A 21,356-nucleotide genomic window follows, 5' to 3' on the forward strand; every position below is an offset into this window, starting at 1 on the left:
GCCTCTCGCCTGAAGACAGCTGGGATAGGCTCCAGCACCTCCTGCGACCCTCGTGAGGAAAAGCGATAGAAAATGAATGAATGAATGAGTATTCATATTGGTGTCTGACATCAGAGGGTATATTCCATTAACTAAAAAAATACCAAGAGTTGATTATTACTTGATTGATTGATTCATCTTCAATGTATTGATTAATTAATCTAATTTAGATGTACTTACTTTTGCAGGATTGCCTATCAGAGTCCAGGCTGTAGCCAACACGGCAATGGCACGTTCTGGACTTGTAGCTGCCACTCAGAAGACAAATATGGGAGCATCCACCCAATTTCCCATATGAATCTATCTCACATGCATGAGTCCTAACTGTGAACAAAATCAGTACACGTAATTAGTTGGTGTACAAACAGCCCAACTCACTCACTAGATGGGAACTGGCTTACCTTTTGTTTGAGTGACTTTATGGTAAACACGGAGGGTTTGCATCTTCCCCAGACTTGCAAGTGTCTTCATCTCTGCTGTGATGTTGAACCTGTGGATTTGCAGCAGCTCCACAGCAGAAATTTCTTTGGAAGGGTCAGAACTGGTAGCATAGAGGTAGTTCTCAAACACGGTTAATGCATAAATATTTGACACCTGAAAAAGCAAAAATGATAAAATTAGCTTGTTCCATTCTCCCGTAAAGATACAAATATGTGAAATGATGGGTATTATCTCAAAGCATGCAGACGATGGGCCAAAATACTCGACTGAGAAGCTGAAAACCTCTAGTGGTGCCGATGTAGGACTGATACATAAGTATCCATATTTAGCAGCCTGACACCCATGAAAAGTGACATGGTTTGACGAGCCTTGCTCAAAGGAAATACAATTAAATTGAGGGAGCTGCAACATGACATCGGGGGCACCGGGAATCATGAGTCTAAATGTATAAATAAACAAGCAAACCACTGTTCCATGCAATTTTTACTGTATTCCTCCATTGCACGGGTACCTGTAATTTATGTTGATCTGTATTTAATGTGACAAGAGATGTTGGTGGGGTTAAAGTATAGTATACACGCAACATATAAAACAATTTACCTTTAAAAAGTGATGATTTAGGAGAAATGTGTCAAGATCTTTTTATCAATATGACTCCAATATAATGAGGATAAGAATACTAATCAATTACCTATATTGATAATAAAAACAAATAAGTACAATAGAGGGTGGCTTCTTCATAGCAACCAATTATAATCTAGAACAGTAAACTAGTGTGAAGAACATTTAAATTAAAGCCTATTCCAGTTTCTTTAACTGCATTTGCTGCATATGGAGTTTTCTTCAGTGTATTTCGAAATATTCAAGCTCAGTGGCATTTTTAAGCATATATAACCTCCCTACCTGGGCCGCAAGCAGTAATAGCATCTGCCTCTGAAAACGTGATCCTGCGCATGTAATACATATATATCTTGCATGACTGTGTAGCTCTGATTGCCTCAAGGAATGTTTTAATGAATGGCCACAATCTCTGATGAGACTGCTGAAGAGCTAATTTGAAAGATTTGCCCCCAGTGTGTCTTATTCATCAACCACAACTATAGTGAACTGACCTTTTATATCAAAATGAGACTGAATCATACAAGCAAAAAGAGAATGAACCAACTGTCTTAAAATAAAATGGGCCATTTGAAAGGCAAAATGCAGTCACGCACTTGGCTTCCCTGGGTGATGGTGTGTCGGTTTTTGCCTTGGTAATCCACAACATCTATGTAATCCAGGTAGGTATCTGCCCAGTACACCAGCTTTTTGACCACATCCAATGCCACAGCTGTGGGCTGCTCGATTTTATAATCCACCAGCCGTGTCCTGTTGGTGCCATCCATGTTGCAGCGCTCCACCTTGGCCACGTTCCCATAGTCTGTGAAGAACATCATTCTGCACAAAGGCAACCATGTTTAAATAACAGACTGTTACAAATATCATATGCACCATTCATCAATATAATACATCACAATAACACTATACTACACTATACTGTACTGTACAGTATTGTACATTCAAGCAGACTGAAGCTAGTCTGGTGTGTTTGACGGAGCAGAATCAGCCTTTATGAATTCAACCTTGCAAAACTAACCTTGGCTGTTATAGCAGCTATAACAAGTCCATGTTGTTGTAGTACTCAGAGCAACACAAACAGGTACAGGTACAAAGGGAAGCATCAGTGTCTGATCTATCGAAAGTTCGAGTGTATAAAAACACTGTAAAGATGATCTACTAACAAGGTGTAAAGAGTAGGGATGAGCGTGTACATCTGTATCTGTATCTATTCACCCATTTAAATTCTCTGTATCTGTACTGGGAATGGGAATGGCATAAACCGGACGTGGGTGTGGATTAACTGGAAATGTGTGGGGCTTACATCTGTACATTATTTTAATGTCTGAAATTGACATGGATTGATCAGAAGTTGCTATATTTATTATTAGCCCACTATATGTGTACTGTGTATGTGTTATCTTTAAGACTTATTATTGAATTACTTCAATGATCTCTGTGATTCATGCAAACATGTAATGATGGCAAACAGGGAAATAATCTGTCTGCATTGTTTGCTGTATTTTTCTCAAAAGTGTTCAGTACTTGAAGCCAAGTTTTCCCACTGACTTTATCTCACCAGCCAAATTAGACGAGAACAGATGAAGAAAAAAACACAGGCAGTGACTCTCTTGTGAAATGCTCGGTGTACAAAACAAGTTTAAGATTGCAACGTGCATACTGCAGCACATTGAGGCAGAGCCGCTGCGGAGGTGTACGTAATGTAGTGGCCAGTCCCCAGTTAATCAGTTAATGTCACCACTATCTGTGTCCTGCCAACTGAAATTAACCAAATTCTTAGTATATTGTAAGTGGTAGACCTGTTATATGATGACATTTCAAGGAAAATAGCGCTCATGCATGCCGCTGTCTCGGCTGCCACCAATCACAGAGCTTGAAGAGTGAATACATAATACATACATGGTCTTTACACCGTGATACGGACCATGATAAAATATAATCGGTCCATATTTGTATCCAGCAAAAATGCATTATCCGTAACCGATACTGGTTTAAAACAAGTATCCGGCTCATCCATAGTACAGAGAATTGCAATCACAATCCATTTTTGTGTGTTTGTGCTTTGTGAATATGCAGAATTACACAGATTATAATAAATACTAAATACTGGGAGGAAGAGATGCAAATGTAATCATTTACACTCCTAATTGGATTTATTAAAACGGGCTGCACAGTGGCCTTGTGGTTAGTATATCGCCCACACATCAGGAGATCTGGGTTCGTTGAGCAACTCAGTGGGAAGTTTTCATGCTCAACCTGTGCGGCCATGGGGTTTCTCTAGGTGCTCCAGCTCCATTTCATAATTACAAAAATATGCATGATAGGTTAATTTACAACTCAAAATTGTATCAATGTGTGTATGAATGGTTGTTTGTTGATATGTGCCCTGCAATTGGCTGCCAAGCAATTCAGGGTGTACCCTATCTCTCACCAAAAGTCAGTTGGGATAAGCTCCAGCATGCTTCCGCGTTCCTAATGGGGAGTAAGCAGCACAGAAAATGAATGCATAAAAACGTTTGCGATCTGTATTTTTGCGTGTGTTGCACAAACATGGCTGTGGTCATTGTCTTAAAAGAATAAGTGCAATGACAGACACCGGGGATATAATAATAAAGAAAAATAGTGACTTTATTGTTTTAAATAATGGCGCATAGTAGCAAAATCTATATCCTTTTACATAAAATTGTATGTAATTATCGTTGTAGTTGCACATCAAATCGTTTACCACAAAGTGAGGGTCGCGGGAGTGGTGGAGCCTATCTCAGCTGTCTTCGGGTGAGAGGCGGGGTACACCCTGGACTGGTCGCCAGCCAATCACAGGGCACATATATACAAACAACCATTCACACTCACATTCATACCTTTGGACAATTTGGAGTTGTCAATTACCCGGAGAAAACCCACGCATGCACGGGCAGAACATGCAAACTCCACACAGAGATGGCCAAGAGTGGAATCAAATGCGGGTCTCCTAGCTGTGGGGCATATGCGCTAACCACTAGACCGCAGTGTAGCCTACATTAAAACTTTTTGTTTTAATTATAGATTTGATGTAGATATTTTAGATAAAATATAGATAAAATGTCATTTCAGGGCTCACTTTCAAATGCTCGAACCTCATTATCTTAAACTGTGGCATTGTTTAACATGGGAATATACCATTCTAACATGTATACGTCAAAAAACTGAAAAAGGCATAATATGTCCACTTTAACAGTGAAACTGTATCTTATTTGTTTTTTTTAAATACATATAGTTTTGTAATCGTATCGTAAACTATGTATCTAGAGACGTATCAAATCACCAGTCACAAAGAGATGGGCAACCCTACTAAATATAAAACGCAGTTATCGAATTAACAATGTCAAAGTGCTGGTTTAGGCATCTCGTAACAATAGAGGTGTACACTGTTGGTTGATAGAGCAGGAGCTTGAATGAGAGGGATACACATGGGAAACTCAGTCAATTGAAAAACAACAAATCACCTGCTGGGTGAAACATTTCACAATGTCACGGATCCAAACAGAAGTGAATATTTGTTTTACATTCATGAGGTGGGACTTACAAGCTGCAAGAAGTGACAGAACACTAGTTTATATCACACCGTGGACAACTGGATTAAATAATGTACATCACATTAAAGATAACAAAAATATATATGAAAAAAGATGACTAAGATGACTAAGCCCAAATTCCGCCACAGTGCCGTAAGAGATGCAATGCACTTGATTTCAGTTGGAGCTGCTCAGACCAGTTAGTGTTTCTCCATAGTGTAGTAGTAGACTCAGTAGTGTTTTAAATCATCAAAATATGGCAAGATACTGTAACTATTACATGTTATCATCAGTATATGTGCTAATGTATTGTATCCCAGTGACAGCACTGTAAGCTAGCTGAAATTAACTCGTTTTCTCGTGTCATAAGGCATGAGATATATAAGTTCATGTGTCACATAAGGATTGTGAATGTAACTGTATCACATTTTTTTCCAAGCTATATTAATAAATCATGCTGTTTTGTGGTTGAATATGGCCTATTAGTCAAAACATGCATATATTGTGTTGCTTTTTTGCCTAAATTGAACATTTTCAAACATAAAAATGGTTATAAATAATAATAATAAAATACAAGTATGAGGCATTCAGAAGATGACTATGTGGGTGTTATATAATGTCTAGAGCGCTCTAATGTAAAAAAAACAAAACATTTAGAAGGTCACAAAAATGTTTTCTACGCTGTAACAACCAGAATATTCTATTTATAAATGAGGAAACAAGCATGGTGTGTTACAAAATATTTATCTAACTCATTAACAACTAGTAGGGAAACACATCTTTATATACTCGAAAAGATCTGAGACTTGCAACTTTAGAGACAGTTGTGCTAGCACTTAGCGCTAAAGGTAACCCAGCATGTACGCCGGTGCACAAATAATAAAAATAACTAATAGGAGTGTAATGACCAATGGTGGATATGGGGATGTTATAGGCAGGGCTCTTAAAATGTATTTAATTAATCATAAACAGGTTTTCTATGCTCAAACTGCAAAATTATTTATTTCATAAAAACTATAATTAACTCTGCTATAAATGAGGGACAACTGTACAGATATTTATTCTCCTCATCATAACCTGCTGAGTATAATTTAGTCCTGAAATATGTCATGTTGAAGATGCATATACATATGTATACAGTATATACTGTATATATTTTACCCTGAACTAATGGGCAGTTCATTTCTATGAATAGAGTATACCAACCTCAGCCGTAAAAAAAAAAAAAACATGGATGTGCTGAATATCAATACATGCAAGCGTGAAATTGAGAATGATATACAGGTCGGCACTCACCCATTGTTATGAGCTAAAGCTGACTGAAAGAATGACACCTTACTTTTTGCAGCAGCAATAAGCCTCAACATGAATCAGTCCAAAACGGCATGTTCAAAGATGGCCAGTATGAGAACATCCCACTGTGAACAATCTCAATTCCAAGTGGAATGAACTGACAAATGTGATTGAAAGCCCACGAACCACAGCTCCAAATACTGACAGCTGTTCCACTTATAGTCAGAGTTCTGAGTAGTTTTTCTCAAAAAGTACATCAACTCAGTAAGCCTTTGCGTTTTTATCATATGTAAAATAAAACATAAAACCAACATACATATATGAGAAGCCTTTTGATTTACCACTGCTGATATTTTTAGCTATTGATTTTACCGATATGGCTATCAAGCAGATAAAAAAAATGAACATAATTGCTCAAATTCATTTTCCTAGTGACATCTTTTATTTGCATGTCATTAACGAAATGGTATATGGCCAGATAATGCGATGTTCGCTTGTTCAAACACATCACACAATGTCCTGTCATGTTTTACAAACACTCCCGGGCTGTTGAAACTCACACCTTGAGCAGACACTGCACCCACAAAATTTCAAAAACATGCTGAAATAAGACTTGAAAATATGTCCCTATTAAAATCAGGGTGTGAAAGTAGTTGATGAGAACACAGAGTTACTGGCAACCACATCGAAATGATCCATTATCAATTATAAACTATATGTCAATACAGGGTATATTGCTTTGCAGAATCGGGATCTCCAAGTTAATGTTTCTTGCCTGGAAAAGAGTGGGGTTGTGGACCAGATACTGCCCCTCAGTGGAGGATTCCAGGTACCTTTAGAGTCTTGTCCACGAGTGAGAGAAGGATGGATTGCGAGATGCACAGGTGGTTTGGTGCTAACCATTGTGGTGAAAGGCAAAGCTTTTAACTTACTGGCTGATGTATGTTTCTACCCTCACCTATGATCATAACCTTTGGGTAATGACCGAAAGGACAAAATTGTTGTTACCAGCGGCCAAAATTACTTTCCTCCGTTAGTTGGCTCGGGTCTCCAGTGCTTCTCAGATAAAGTGAGAAGCACTGTCAATCGGGATAAAGTGGACTACAGTCGCTGATCTTCCGCATTGAGAGAAGAGTACTATTAAAATCATGTTCAGACATTGACTTTCACCCTCGAAAACATGGACTTCGTATTTCACAATGTGACAAATTACATTGTAATTGAACTGATGGAACAAATTGAAGAAAAACTGAATTGTTGATAACTGACTAACTTAATAGACATACCATGTATGTGCATATAAACAGCAAAATTCAGTCAAAAATTATTAGTAACCAAGTACAGCTGTAGGAAATTGATAACAATATCCACAACGCTTTATTTGCTAAGTTCAATGTTTTAAAGGACACTTTGTAAACTTAAAGGGATAGTGCAGATTTTCTTTTTTACATGAAGTATGACACCCCCGGAACCAGTGAAGTCCATCAACAGCAACTCACTTTGTCTTGAGCCGAGTTCAGGTCAGATTTTGGTGCTGAGGAAAGTAGTTCCAGCTACTTGCTGGGGACAGTAAAGTAAAGTGTTTGGCGTCTCAAAACAATATGCTTTCAAAAGCACAATTCATTAGCATCACAAAAATGCCTACTAGGAAAAACGCAGACCTCACAAATCGCTCAGGGTTATTTTCTCTGCTGTCGTATCACTTCACGCTCCGGCCTGTCCATTGTTGTGTGTGTGTTTCGCACATGCACGGATTGTCACTGTTGACGGACTTCACTGCTTATGTGGGTGTCATACAACTTCATGTCAGAAAAATCAGAACTATCGCTCTAAGGACTTTCAATGTTTTAAAAAAACGTTGTTTCAGTTTGTTAAGTTCAGTCAAACGTGGGCTTATGTATCTTGACTCTGAGGGGTGTCATCCGGTCGAGTGTGGTGACACTGCTGACAGAAGTTAGGTCGGTGCTCATTGCAATGCATTTTGCAATAAAGTGATAGGTATTCCCGCTTTGAAGTGCTTCACTTCTGTAACAGTCTCGTTCATGTGGCTTACATGTAAGGAAAAAAATATTCATGCCCTGCTGCTCAATTCTTTTGCTTTTCAAATGATAAAACATTCTGGAGAATTTCTTAGTGGAAGATGTGGGTTGACAACTGTGAATGCAAATGAATGTCTAGACAGCAGAAGCATCACCAGCAATCCACCAAATTGCACTGCTCATTGTAAAACAGACTGAACGGCAGGACAGAGAACAATTTAAATTCCTTCATTGTAACTTGCTCACATTCTTTGAGACAAGTCAGTAGTTATACGTAGCGATTATAGTCTTCTTCTATGACTTCTATTTCCTTCGGGGGAACAAAAAGAAAAAAGCTATGTGTGATGATAAATGAGACTTGTGGGTCTTTCGGAGATGCTTTATTACACAAATATAGGAACACTCACCCTATGAGGGGATCCAAAGCTATTCCTTTTGGATTCCGTAGGTCAAGCTGCAGGAGAGTCACACAAGTGTTGCCACTCTGGTCACACACAAATATCTTGCCTCTGACCCGGTCAACAAAATAGAAGTTGCCAGTCAGCCAGTCAATAGCCATGTGCTCAGCATCTGCAATCAGAACAAATTAGCTGTAATAAAATGTATCATAAATGGTGTATTTTGTATTTACTAAACGGATCATAATAAAATAAAATGACAACAATAATGATAAACTCATTAAAAATAAAATCTTGTACTCAGAAAACACCCATGTCAGTGATAATCACAATGATTGGGCACCACATGACTTAATGTATTCACAGGAAGTAACTTGGCCCCGTAATTATAGCCCAGCTTCTTGCTTTGCAGTTGGTGCGTTAGAAGCAAATCCAAAGGTGTTCAAGGCACTTCCCAAGGTAATTAACAAGTGTACTGGCGGTAGACTCAGAAGGCAGTGATTGTTATTGGATTTCCAAAGTCCAATTTTTTGGTGCAGCAGAAATTGTGTGCATTTTTTGCAATCAGCTCCTCAATAACGACTTCCATTGCACATCAATCTACAGTGCAATTATAGTTTATAACAGAGACACTCAATAAAACCATGATATTCAGGTATACTAGTAGGGGTGCAGAGTGAGGGGGCACACGAACAGTGACTGTACCCCGGAGCTAGTTTCTTCTGTAACTGGACTCGAACCAGGATTCACAGCAAGGCCCTCCAGTTCTGAGGCCCAAGTCCTTGTGGACTAAGCTACTGCTGCCCCCTGAGTATAGTTGTTAGACCTGGCACTTGACTGCCACTCATGAAGACAAGAAGTGTTGCATCATTGAATCACACTAAAACGTCCCCTTTCAGATATAATGTCTTATGCTGCTGCCTTGACTGCATGCAGAATGGACTCTTTCTGATATTAAGAACGTGCTTTGCAAGACTTGAATTAGAGTGGTTTCTCTCTAAGTGCAGATAGTTGCACAGCTTCAACAAAATTGTCTGGAAAGGCAATATCGGGATGTGAAAAAGCTGTCAAAAAGATGATGGGATGTCAAAAAGCTAAGCACTACTACTAGAATAATGTGCTGGTTTGATATGATTAATAATGTTCAGGATAACGTTTCTGAGCAACCCTAAAAATCCAACTGTATTAAAAAAATACTTTATGTTCAAATTAAATTAAAATAAATGGTAATGTTTCAGAAAAAATAATTAAAATACTATAAAGGACCTGGCTGTTGTGGTCTATATTTGATGGGAAGTGTCAAGTCTAAGTGCAGTAATTGTCACTTGACCCCAAAAAAAATACAGTAAACCTCGGATATATCGGAAATTCGCTCACAACGGACAGATAAAAAAGAACCAATTTTTCTGTAATGCATTTCCAATAAAAATTCATTGCATATATCGGATTTTTTATAACGGATTTTGCCTATTTCTGACAAAATCTCCAGTCCCGTTCCAATGCATTTCCATTAAATTTCCCTCGTATATATCGGATGGCCGCATCGTGGCGCTCCGATTCGCTGAATCGTGACAGGCCGCTATACGACGTCATTTGCAACGTTTGCAGCGTTGCCTGCGCGTCCAGGTACATTGGAAACATAGTCAAGGAAGTGCCTTTTTATAACGGATAAAATCCGATTTACGCATATACCGGATATAAATCCGTTATATGCGTAAAACGGACATTTTCCGGTATACGCATATAACGGATTTCGCTTATATCGGACAAAACCAGTGGGAACAATTGAATCCGATATATCCGAGGTTTACTGTACATATTTTTATTAAATAAAAATTTTATTTTAAAAAATGCACTATTTGGGAATTTCATCCTTTATTCACAGTACTTATGTGAAACATGAACACATATTTATTTCCCTTTTCTGTGCATTCTAGCGCAAGAAAATGGGTTAATATGAGCAAGCTAACAACAGACGTCATGAGAAATACATATTTTGACGCTATAGCCCTCACCACAAAATCAACTAAACAGTGTTCCATTTACATATCTAACATGTATATTAACCAAGCTACAGCAATATTGTTATTGTAGTGGCTAACATGAAAAAGTATTTTTATCTGGCGGTCTAACACGACACCTCACTAACTGCTCATATGAGTTATACCAGATGGTATCAGTATGTAATTCACAGACAGAAGAGTGGATACGTAGCTCGTAATTTCACAACCAAACTCGACAAGATGCCCGTTTGCAATTAGCCTTTTTTTTCCCTGATGACTACAGCACACGTCTTGTGCTGGAAGACACAGCCATGCCAGTGAGAGCGGACATCAAAAGTGTTGTCGCTTTATCTATGCCACTGTTGTTGATGGACCTAGCATAAGTATTTGTATCAATGTGCCTACGAAATGAGTTTGCTAGTGTTTTAAATCATCAAAATACAAAAGATACTGAAACTATTACATCGCTGTATGTGTTAATGCATTATCACAGTCAAACTGCATAAAATTGGAGTATATTCCCGACCAAATAAGATGACTGATTACCCACAACTGGCTGGTATTCAAGTACATATCTGTCGTGTCCACACACAAAAGTAGTCTCAGAGAGTCGATCAACAATTAACAGTGATTCAATGATAGCATTAATATAGCGTTGATATGTTAATAGTTAGATTTATTATCAGCTGACAGCAAATATAACTGGTGCGTGTGTTAACCAAGGCATATAATGTAGTTTACGCACTCAAAACAGGAAGCAGTTGCAGTGTGATCAAAGTTAGCGCCCTCTAGGCAGTCGCTCCCCATGACATACAGCAGTTTTAAATTCTGGGGTGTAGCAGCAGAACTTGCACCCTCTCTGGAAGAGGTGCCCTCATCATATTGCTGTTTGGCAGAGCCTTATTGGATCCCCACTCTGAACACAGGGGGGCCCTTTGAATGAATAAAGAATTGGATCTGTCATGCTTTCTGTAATGTGTTAGACATGATGAATGTGTGCACTCCCTCCACTTCCTCTTTGTTTCCCAAAGAAGTCGATGTTCTTGCATTTCATATTTTTTTTGCTGTTATTAGCTCATGGCACAAATAACCTTTTCATAATATCATTCATTCATTCACTCATTTTTCTACCGCTCATCCTCACGAGGGTCGCGGGGGTGCTGGAGCCTATTCCAGCTGTCTTCGGGCGAGAGGCGGGGTACACCCTGGACTGAACGCCAGCCAATCACAGGGCATATGTAGACAAACAACCATTCACACTCACATTCATACCTGGCAATGGCAATTTGCAGTCACCAATTAACCTAGCATGTTTTTGGAATGTGGGACAAAAACCCATGCATGCACAGGGCGAACATGCAAACTCCTCACAGAGATGGCTGACGGCGGACGTGAACTTGGGTCTCCTAGCTGTGAAGCCTGCACGCTAACCACTCGGCCGCCCTGCAGCCTTCATAATAACAAAACATGTTTTTTTGATTACAGTGTCAGCTCAAAGTTAGTGTTTTTTGTTTATTTGTTTATTTAATCATTTATTCAATCATTAAAATACATAGATATTAACAATTACATTACCGTCAATATTATTTGATTGCAATACTGTAACTATTAGTTAAAAACTCCCCAGTTTTTGAATGTTTAATGTGAGCGGAGATCTGTCCTACTTTGATAGTCCTTGAACACACCAGCTACCATTTTAGCATGCACACAATACTATGTCGTATTTTGCCCCTTTTTCTTTCACCTCATATTTGCACGTAAATGCTGATATTGTGTGGCAATCCATAAAAGTAAGGTTGTTCATGCCATAGATTTACACAATACATTATAAATCAAATTGCTATAATGTACATATGTTTTACTGAGATGATGAAGCTAGTTATGATGCCAATGCTAGCATGGCACACAACTTCAGCCACAGCCGTCACATAGTTGAACCTCGCAGTTCAATGCAAACATCAGCAGGGAGATGGCGAACACCTAAAAAACCCTTGTTAGTTGGGACACTCTTCTGCCAAGGTACCACTTGTTTGACAACAAAAACAACTCATGCACTGCTCTGGCTGGTGATATAACAGTTAAAAAAAAAACAAAAAAACAACGAAAACCTACATTCCAAACTTTGCTGCGTTGTTATTTCCTTTTCCCGCGTGAGTCTTCGTAAATTCCGCATTTCAGCACAGCGAAGTGACCCAGAGGAGTCTTTGGATAAAACCCAGCACACTCTGTCCTGGTTATGCTGGAAATCCAATGCTAGTGTTCCATTTGCACTCAGAGACCTCAGGGGCAAAAGACCTGTTCCATTTAGATGGGTGATGACAATACGATCAGATCCACCCATGAGAAGCACTGGATGCTTGTCCCCAGGATCTAGCAATAGAGAAAGAAACATGCTTCAGTGTTCTGTTGTTGAACTGCTAAACACAACTGAGGTAAAATCACAATCATCAAAGACAGACACTGGCAATAATGTAAACAAATATAATTGTAACGCCATGATAAACCTGATAAAGTAATAGCATACACGTGGACATCAAATCAATAACATGTTACAACTGGCATGAGGGGTGCTTAATCACGTCCATATTTCTGCAGAAGAGGAAATATCACAGGCTGGCTTGGACCAAACCTCTCCCAAATTAGGTGCAAAATTTGGGTGTTTCAAAAATAAATAAATACATGAAGAAATAAATATATAAATATACACACTTAACTACTAAATATACACAGAACTACTGAGAAATAGATTGTTGACCGCCATACGAAAAAGTAAAGTGGATATTCATCATCGAGTGTATATCTTACTCGAGACTCACATGCCTTTTCATGAAGAACATATGCAAATTTTCAATAAATACATTTGTCTACAGCATGCAATTACCCCGCACTCCCATTTCCATAATATGGAGCAAGCAGGAGTGCATTACAAACAGCAGAATGATTAACCATTAAGATGCTGTAGAGCTGTATTTTAAAAAAGAAACATAAACACATTTTTCAATTCAGTCTGAACCAAATGAGAGACGAAAAGATCAAGATTAATTATTAAAAAAGCAAAATTGCACCGTGGAGTTTTTCCAGTTGTACCATGAGGATGTTTTTATACCCTGCTGCGCCTTGTCTACTGCCCCAGAGATCTCTATCTGAAAGTTATATTCATGAGCTCTCAAGTAATGGTAACCACATAGTTACCACCGCACTACTATCCCTCCATGCTAATTTAATATTAATGCACATGAGCATTGGGTTCAGTTAAGTTTATGGGTAATCATATTCAGTTTATTCCTGGTAGTATACCAGTCATTTTGATTAAAAGCAGCAACAGGCAACAGTGGTGTTCGCTCCTGCCAGGTGAGCTGTGCCTCCAGCTATTTTCAACACATATGCCTTTGAGACAACCAAATAAAAAAATGAATACAATAAATTATTGTTTTAGAAGAGAACATATTATATATATGCACACACATGCATATACAGTAGTGTGAACATTTTTTTTTGTTTGTCACGCGTGTCAGGTAACAAATTCAAATCTTCACACAAAAGGCAGTTGTGCCAGAGAACATATTGATAATCCCCAAGACCTTTGAGAAAAATATGATGTAACTTTTTAGAGTTTGCATAAAAGTAATGCCACATTTCAGAAAAAAAGTAAAATATGGTGGTGGTAGTGTGATGATCTGGGTATTTTTGCTGTTTCAGGACCTGGAAGACTTGCTGTGATAAATAGAACCATTAACTCTACTGGCTACCATAAAAAAAATAATAATAATAATCTGACAGGGAACATCCGTCCGTCTGTTCATGAGTTCAAGCTGAAGCCAATTTGGGTTCTGCAGCAGAACAATGATCCGAAACACACCAGCAAGTCCACGTCTGAATGGCTGAAGAAAAACAGAATGAAGACTTTCGAGTGGACTAATCAAAGTCCTGACCTGAATCCTATTGAGTTGACATCGAAAGGTTTGATTTTTAATTTATAAACTGCATTTTGGGTTTGGTTGTGTTGCCATTGACTAATATTTAAATGTATTTGATGATGTGAAACATTTAAATGTGACTTTTTCACACCACTGATACTACACCACTTGAGCATAAATGAGTGGCCACCTAAGTGCAACATCTATTTTGACTGTTTTAATTCTAAATAGGCCTTTTTAATTCATTTGGGTATATTAGCTCCTAGAATCTGGCATTAACATAAATCAGGGTTACGCTGGGCATTGTCTCAGCATTACACTCTGTAGACTGCTCCCACTTCTCATGTGCTCATTAATTTTATCATTATCCTGGCCTGACCACATCTACTTAATTCCCTCATGGGTGATAGATGTAGTCACTGCCAAACCACATTTGTCTTGCTCCAACAACCTGAGGTGCAGACGATATGTGAAAATAGCACTCTGATTGAACAAAACCCTCTTAATTAATAGAGAGGAAACTTACCTTGTTTGGCTTTGCAAGATATCCTGTCATTTTGCAGGATGTATCCTTCTGTACAGTCACATCTGTATGACCCATAGGTGTTTGTGCAGATTTGGCTACACGAGCCGTACTGGGCACATTCATCATGATCTTACAGAAGAAATACAAAAAAAAAAAGAACAGAGTCATTGGTAGCTAATTCGTATGCTCAAAGATGACCCAAATACATTAAGTATACAGAATCAGACGTAAGTGACCTTTTGTGATGCAACAGAGGTTATGGAGTATTAACAGAAGGTTCTGGGCAAGTCTGTTTGAACCTTTACAGTCCTATGTCATTTATCGCATTTAATTGGTTCCAATTAACTGAATGTTCATTAATTAATGAATGGACAAATAAATAATACATTTAATATTTTTGTAGTCAGAACATAGAAAACCTTTTCAAGACTTCTAAATACAATTTCTACCATTATTACAGCACTATAGATATGAAATAACACCTCTATAGTCACCATTACACTCCTATTATTCTTTGTTAACAACACATTCCTCAACTGTACAGGATCACTGCAGGGCCACAAGAGACTGTCACTGCTGTAACCATAGCATGCTACTTCCAAATTATTTTAAACTTAATAAAGAGTTTCAAACGGTGTGGGGAAGAAAGGCAAAGTAAATAGAAACAGTGGTCATTGATTAATGAATACATTTATAAAAAACTGTAACAGAGTGAGGGAACAATGTTCGAACCGCGACGGAGCGAGGGATGACAGCATTTCAATGTGAATGGTTGACTGTCTCGATGCTCCTGTTTTGGTATGAGGCGGGTTTTGGCAAACATTTTCCCTGAAATCTTGCCATGTTGTCATGTAGTATTGCACATCACAAAATAGTCAGTTTGCTCATTCAGTGAAATCAAGTGTGTTGCTGACTCGCTCTTGTAATGAGTGTGACTGCTAAATAATGCGCTGTGGTGCAAGTACAAGCACTATGATAAATAAGGTAAGAATTAATAATTATTTGATATTGTTTTCTGTATGTAAAACTATGATTATCAATAAAATGTATCTGTTAATATTTTTGGGTGTCTGGAACGGATTCATTGGATTTACAGTATTTCCCATGGGAAAAAAATTGCCTCATTTTTGTATGTTTTGGTTTTCATCTTTCTGGAATGAATGAAGAAGGAAATCCAAGGTACCACTGTACATGGTTCCAGCATCACATAACAGCTGTTCCTCGAGCATCACTGTTCAGTTGCAGGCCATGGTGTTGTTACAAGGCAAATCAGAGTGAGGTACATCTTGAGGCAACTTTGGCATTAAAATACTGTCTCCTTTGGCAGAAACTTGGCTCGTGGCGCACTTTATGATGAGCAAACAAAGCCACAGTCAGAAACACAGCTAAATTAGAGTGACGTGTACTGGTTCTGTAATATGCCATGAACAGAGACCCCTTCCTACAGACAGATGGTCTCTTAAACCTTCCACCTCCTGCTATTTCACCTCGGGGAAAGTCTGATTGAGGGCAAAAGGGGAGGTAGGTATGGGCAAGAAAGAGGAAGAGGGAAAAAAAGATGAGGAAGCAGCTCTGCAGAATCTTACCTCGGCAGCTCTTGCCATCTTCGCCGACCTCAAAACCGTCAGCACAGAAACAGAAGGTTCCGTTCCTCGTCATGACACAGCCATAGCGACACCGGAGCTCATGGCAGGCTGAGAGGAGTTCTGCAAGGGAAAAGGGTTGATTTATATTAGTTTTTTTTTATTAATTAAAACAAAAATTTAAACTGTGTTTACATATTTATGGAGTTAACATTGAGACATCATCCTCAAGTTGCCATTCTGCGATGTATATAACGACAAAACAAAAATAAGCAAATCATTATGACCCTGTCAATATCTTGTACCATCCTTGCGCTAACCAGGTGACCTCTGACCTAGCTGACTTCCAAAGATTCCATATCATCAAAAGCATGACAAAGAAAGTCGGGAAGTAACATGTTGAGATCATTGGTGATGACCGGCTGTTTTTGTCAGGGGTGTCCAAAGTGCAGCACAGGGACCATTTCGGGCCCACTGCTGGCTAAGACTCGGATAAGTGAAAGAAAATGAGTAAACTGATAATTGCAGTACACAAATACAGAAAACAAGCTTCCTTCCGCAATTACCACCACCTAAATCACTGACTGCTTTACATCTTGAATTGACCAAGATGTTGTATGTTTGTTCCCACAAAGCTCAATAGTTTCCCATTTAGAATGGGCCTGGCCTTTTACTTTTTCTGCTGTTGATTGATGACTTTACCTGCCTTCTTTCGACTGATTTGTTTTGTTAAAGGAACAGACTACAAAAACACACCGCTTCTTTTAGCTCACCCCATGGATCTAACACATCACCGCTGGGTTTGCTATGATACAAACTCGGGAAAATAAAGCCTTAATAGTGTATATCTAAGCATTAACTGATTTTATAATGCTCCACATCAAACAAAATACTGCAGAAATTTAGAACAGTACCTGCAATAATTGCTGTAAATTTATGCTTCCAATGCATGAACTACACAGCTCAAATGAACACGAGGAGAATACATCAATCTAGCAAGCCTTCATCAGAGAACTCTGCACAATTCATACAAACAGATGGCCTAGTGTGAATGGTGAGAGTGGCAATATGCATGTGACATCATCAGGAAATAAAAACTTATGTCCAGCAGTCATGTTGTCCCATCTGGACCAATTATAACTTCCCGTCACAATTTGCTAGAGTCCCCCCAAAACTACAATAAATGAGATACATCGATTGGCCAGCTCAAAAGACTTTGGCCTCCTTGGCTATTAATTGGCCATTCTGTTGGTCTTAAGATGGGGTTGGTGTCCTTAGTGTAGCAATAGCGACAAGATTGATTTCAACAAGTTTGAAATTGGGGTTCCCAGGGGTTAAAGAAAATCCAGAATTCCCACAAGTATGTGAGGGTTGAAATAATTTTGTATTTCATGGTCTATGATTCCAGCGACAGAAGTTTATTGATGATTTGGTGGAAAGGTATCTGAGAAGCTAAAGTGCGTGGGCTATGATGTGAGAGTGTGTCCAGATGATGTATAAATTACAAGCCCAAAAATTATGGACACATGAACATGTTTGTCATTTGGGAGAAAATAAAACACAACTCATCTTTATCTCAAACTGAGACTGAAATATAAATGTTGTTAATCTCAGGTGTGTTAGCAGCTCCTGGCATGCCCTTAAATATTTGTGTGTGTCAAATCTTTGAACAAACAAGACATTTTTAATTATAACCACTCCAAAAGGAAACATTCTGTCATATGATTTGATGACAATACAATGTTTCCTCAAAGGTGGAAAATGATATGAATGGCAATATCTTGACACAGTGCAGCATAACAAAGTAAAATGCATGAAATACCAGTCTCTTCATGTGTTTTTTTTTTTATTTATTGCAGAGCAGAGCTTAGCAGGAACCCACATCATGCTTACCAGCATAACAGGTCACACATTGTAAAAATGTGACTTTAATAGCATTTTCGTTCACAAAGTCCTAGCAATTTACCTTTAAATGATCAGCAGCATCTATACAGAAAGCACATAAAACACTTGAAAAGGGAAAGTTACGGTATTCTGCGTCAGTAAAAGTGAAATGACACGGCATGGCAGATATTGAAGTGAAACGGCAGAGACTGTTTATTGTAGATATTCCATTGAAAGATGAAATACTTAAATAAGTCTGCTATTTACAAGGCTGCTTGATACATTATATTTACAAGCTCAGAAAACAACAAACACGCTGTATTCATAAGTCAAGTAAAGTCAGAAACCATCCATTATTTAAGTTACTTCAGAGAAAATACACTAATACACATGAGGGAACTCCCTGCAACATCTCAACATAGCCAGGTGCCATTTGACGCCCCTGTGCTAACTGAAGCTCCATTGTTCAATTGAAGGAAAAGCATTCTCCTTTCAATTTCTCACGTTTGTCACTCTCGGTCAAATTCTAAACAGGAAATTTTGTGCCATTGAAGGAGACTTGGCCTTAGAATATAGTTTTTGTTGTTAAAACCCTTCTCTCGCAGATGTGATCTGATAGCTATTGGACTGCACTCTGCACCAGTAACAACCTTCATCAAAGATCATCCCGTGTCTGGAGAGACTGCCAATCAGACCCTCTGGCGCATGACCAGTGACATATTTTTGGGTCTACAACTTGACGTTTTTGTTCCATAACCCTCAGGATCGTTGAAGTTTCAAATGACTCTCTTACTGCATCCAACCTGAGCAGCAAACAGCGTGCTTTGAGAGGCCTTGATTATGCAATTCAAAAATTCAACCAGGTTCAAAGAGAGAATGATCTTCTGAAATGACGACAGTGAATAACTGACAGCAAATGACATTGAATCCACAAAGGCAACAGAAGACTAAACTCATTGTTACTCGTTGTATCCACCACATCCCTAACCCCAAACGCAAATGCTGTCTTGCTATGCTTCAAGCTGATAAACATGCGCAAACCAATCACGTTTCTTTGCATACATCATGGATATGTGTGAAAGTGACAAACCCAACTATGAGTTTGTGAACAGTGGTGTGCATCAAAAGAGTTAGTTTGGGGACAGTGCAGCAGTTTTATCAGAACTAAAAAGCATTGCTTGAACAATGAACAACAGTGAAGGTTTCATTGATGGTTTTAGTGATGGTTGTCATCTTGTCACTAGAAGTGTATCGATCTAATGCTATGTAGTCTCCTCTTCTATTCATCATTTAACATATGATATGTTGCATAGATGTGAACTTGAGTCATGTGACTCGACTTGACAATATTAAAGACTTGCAACTTTGACATGAATGACTCAAAACTTGACTAGAACTTTAGTCTGATGACTTGAACATACTTATAATTTTCAGTGAGTGTGTTGAGTACAATGACTTTGACATCAACAACTCAGGACTTAACTAGGACTTTAGTCTGATGACTTGAACATACTTACAATTTTCAATGAGTGTATTGAGTACAATGTGTCTCTAAGTATTCAACTAACGCAAATATATCATTTCCAGACAACATATTTTCATTTTGAATCTGCCTCATTGAATGAATCCATTAAGGTCCAATAAGGACAGTAAACACAGATTGTATTACAGTATGTGATGTATTCCAATGTTGAATTGTCGAGTTGATCTTTCCAATGCAGGAGTTATATGTCTTTACTTGAGACTTGACTTACTCAAGACTTTGGAATTTCCTGACACTTACAAAACACTGACTTGCTCCCACCCACTTGCTCTGATAATGTTATGAAACTAATAATGATATGAAACTACTTTTGTCCAACAACCTTCCAGGTTAAAACACATATTTCTTTCAGATTACAAATCATCTGCAGTTCTACTTAATGTTAATCACTGGAGGCCTGAGTGGGCGGTGTGGGGTGTTTTATACTGGAATGTTTGTCACATTCTGCAAGGTTAGTTTTTAATCTAATCTTGTGGAGGTGGAATTAACAAAAACTTAACAAAAATTAGCATTAAACAGTGAGAAAAGAAATTAAGACGTCTGACATTATGCCAATATCTCGGCCATTGTATATTAACACAATCATTTTATTTTGTCGTGAAGCCCTGTTTGTGTGATGTTCTGTTACAAATGTGACACTGTGCTCCCACCCAGTTTAACTATCTAATTTTGATGCATCATTGAGTTTTGGTCATGACATATTGAGGCTGTTGCCACTTAAGCCATGGGCCTATATCTTCCCTTGTTCCCACACAGTATAGTACATGAATTTTGAGATTTTTTTTTTCCACCAATCACCGGAGGGGGTTTGGGTTTGTGGAGAAGAGATCAGTACTCCCTAAGAAGAGAATACCACACACTCAGAGCCTTCAGGGGATGAAAATGTATCATAAATACTTGCTTACATTTTGAGCTGTGAATCCACAAAACAGCAATGAATTGTAATGGCATGTCATCAGGTAAGACTACTTAAAAATTTAGAAACATTGCTATAAATAATTACATGTTCAATATTACAATTTTTTTAGTTCCATACTACATATAGTCGTTATTGCCACCGAGTTGTCCTGAAGGCCCTCCTTTTGGATCTTGGCTGTGTGTGTTAGATAAATATTCTGCTAAAAGATGAACCCACTCTGAAATCAAGAGCACTCTGGAACGGTCTTTCATTGAGGATGTCGCTGTTCATTGCTGCATTCATCTTTCCCTCTAGTGGCTAGACTGACTAGTTCCCCAGTTCCCGAACAACATCCCCACAGCATGATGCTACCACCACCATGCTTCACTGTATGGATGGGATTTGCTTGGTGATGAGCAGCCTTGTTTCTTCCAAAAATTACGCATGACATTCACATTAAAGAGTTCAATCCTTGTCTCATCAGACTTTTCCACTCTACCATGGAGGCTTGACTGGTGGATTGTTACTAGGGATGAGCTGGATACTCGTTATAAATGAGTAACTGTTACGGATAATGCATTTCCGTTGGATAAGAGTATGGAACGAGTACATTTCGTCAT

At 38.5% G+C, this 21,356-nt stretch overlaps 1 protein-coding gene across 14 annotated transcripts in view; it reads right to left on the reverse strand.

Moving 5' to 3' along the window:
* lrp1bb (low density lipoprotein receptor-related protein 1Bb) overlaps window positions 1-21,356 on the reverse strand; it is a 253,729-nt gene that overhangs the window by 135,892 nt on the left and 96,481 nt on the right. For 13 of the 14 annotated variants that reach the window (XM_058083119.1, XM_058083126.1, XM_058083123.1 and 10 more), the window contains 7 exons: window positions 16,415-16,534; window positions 14,829-14,957; window positions 12,498-12,755; window positions 8,392-8,554; window positions 1,695-1,917; window positions 441-633; window positions 220-363 (listed from right to left, as the gene is read on the reverse strand). In XM_058083119.1, the coding sequence (XP_057939102.1) occupies window positions 220-363; window positions 441-633; window positions 1,695-1,917; window positions 8,392-8,554; window positions 12,498-12,755; window positions 14,829-14,957; window positions 16,415-16,534 (1,230 nt within the window). The remainder of the gene's footprint in view (window positions 1-219; window positions 364-440; window positions 634-1,694; window positions 1,918-8,391; window positions 8,555-12,497; window positions 12,756-14,828; window positions 14,958-16,414; window positions 16,535-21,356) is intronic. The other variant, XM_058083121.1, reaches the window with a different exon arrangement.

This window comes from Doryrhamphus excisus, chromosome 9, assembly GCF_030265055.1.
Source record: "Doryrhamphus excisus isolate RoL2022-K1 chromosome 9, RoL_Dexc_1.0, whole genome shotgun sequence".
NCBI classification, from domain to species: domain Eukaryota; kingdom Metazoa; phylum Chordata; class Actinopteri; order Syngnathiformes; family Syngnathidae; genus Doryrhamphus; species Doryrhamphus excisus.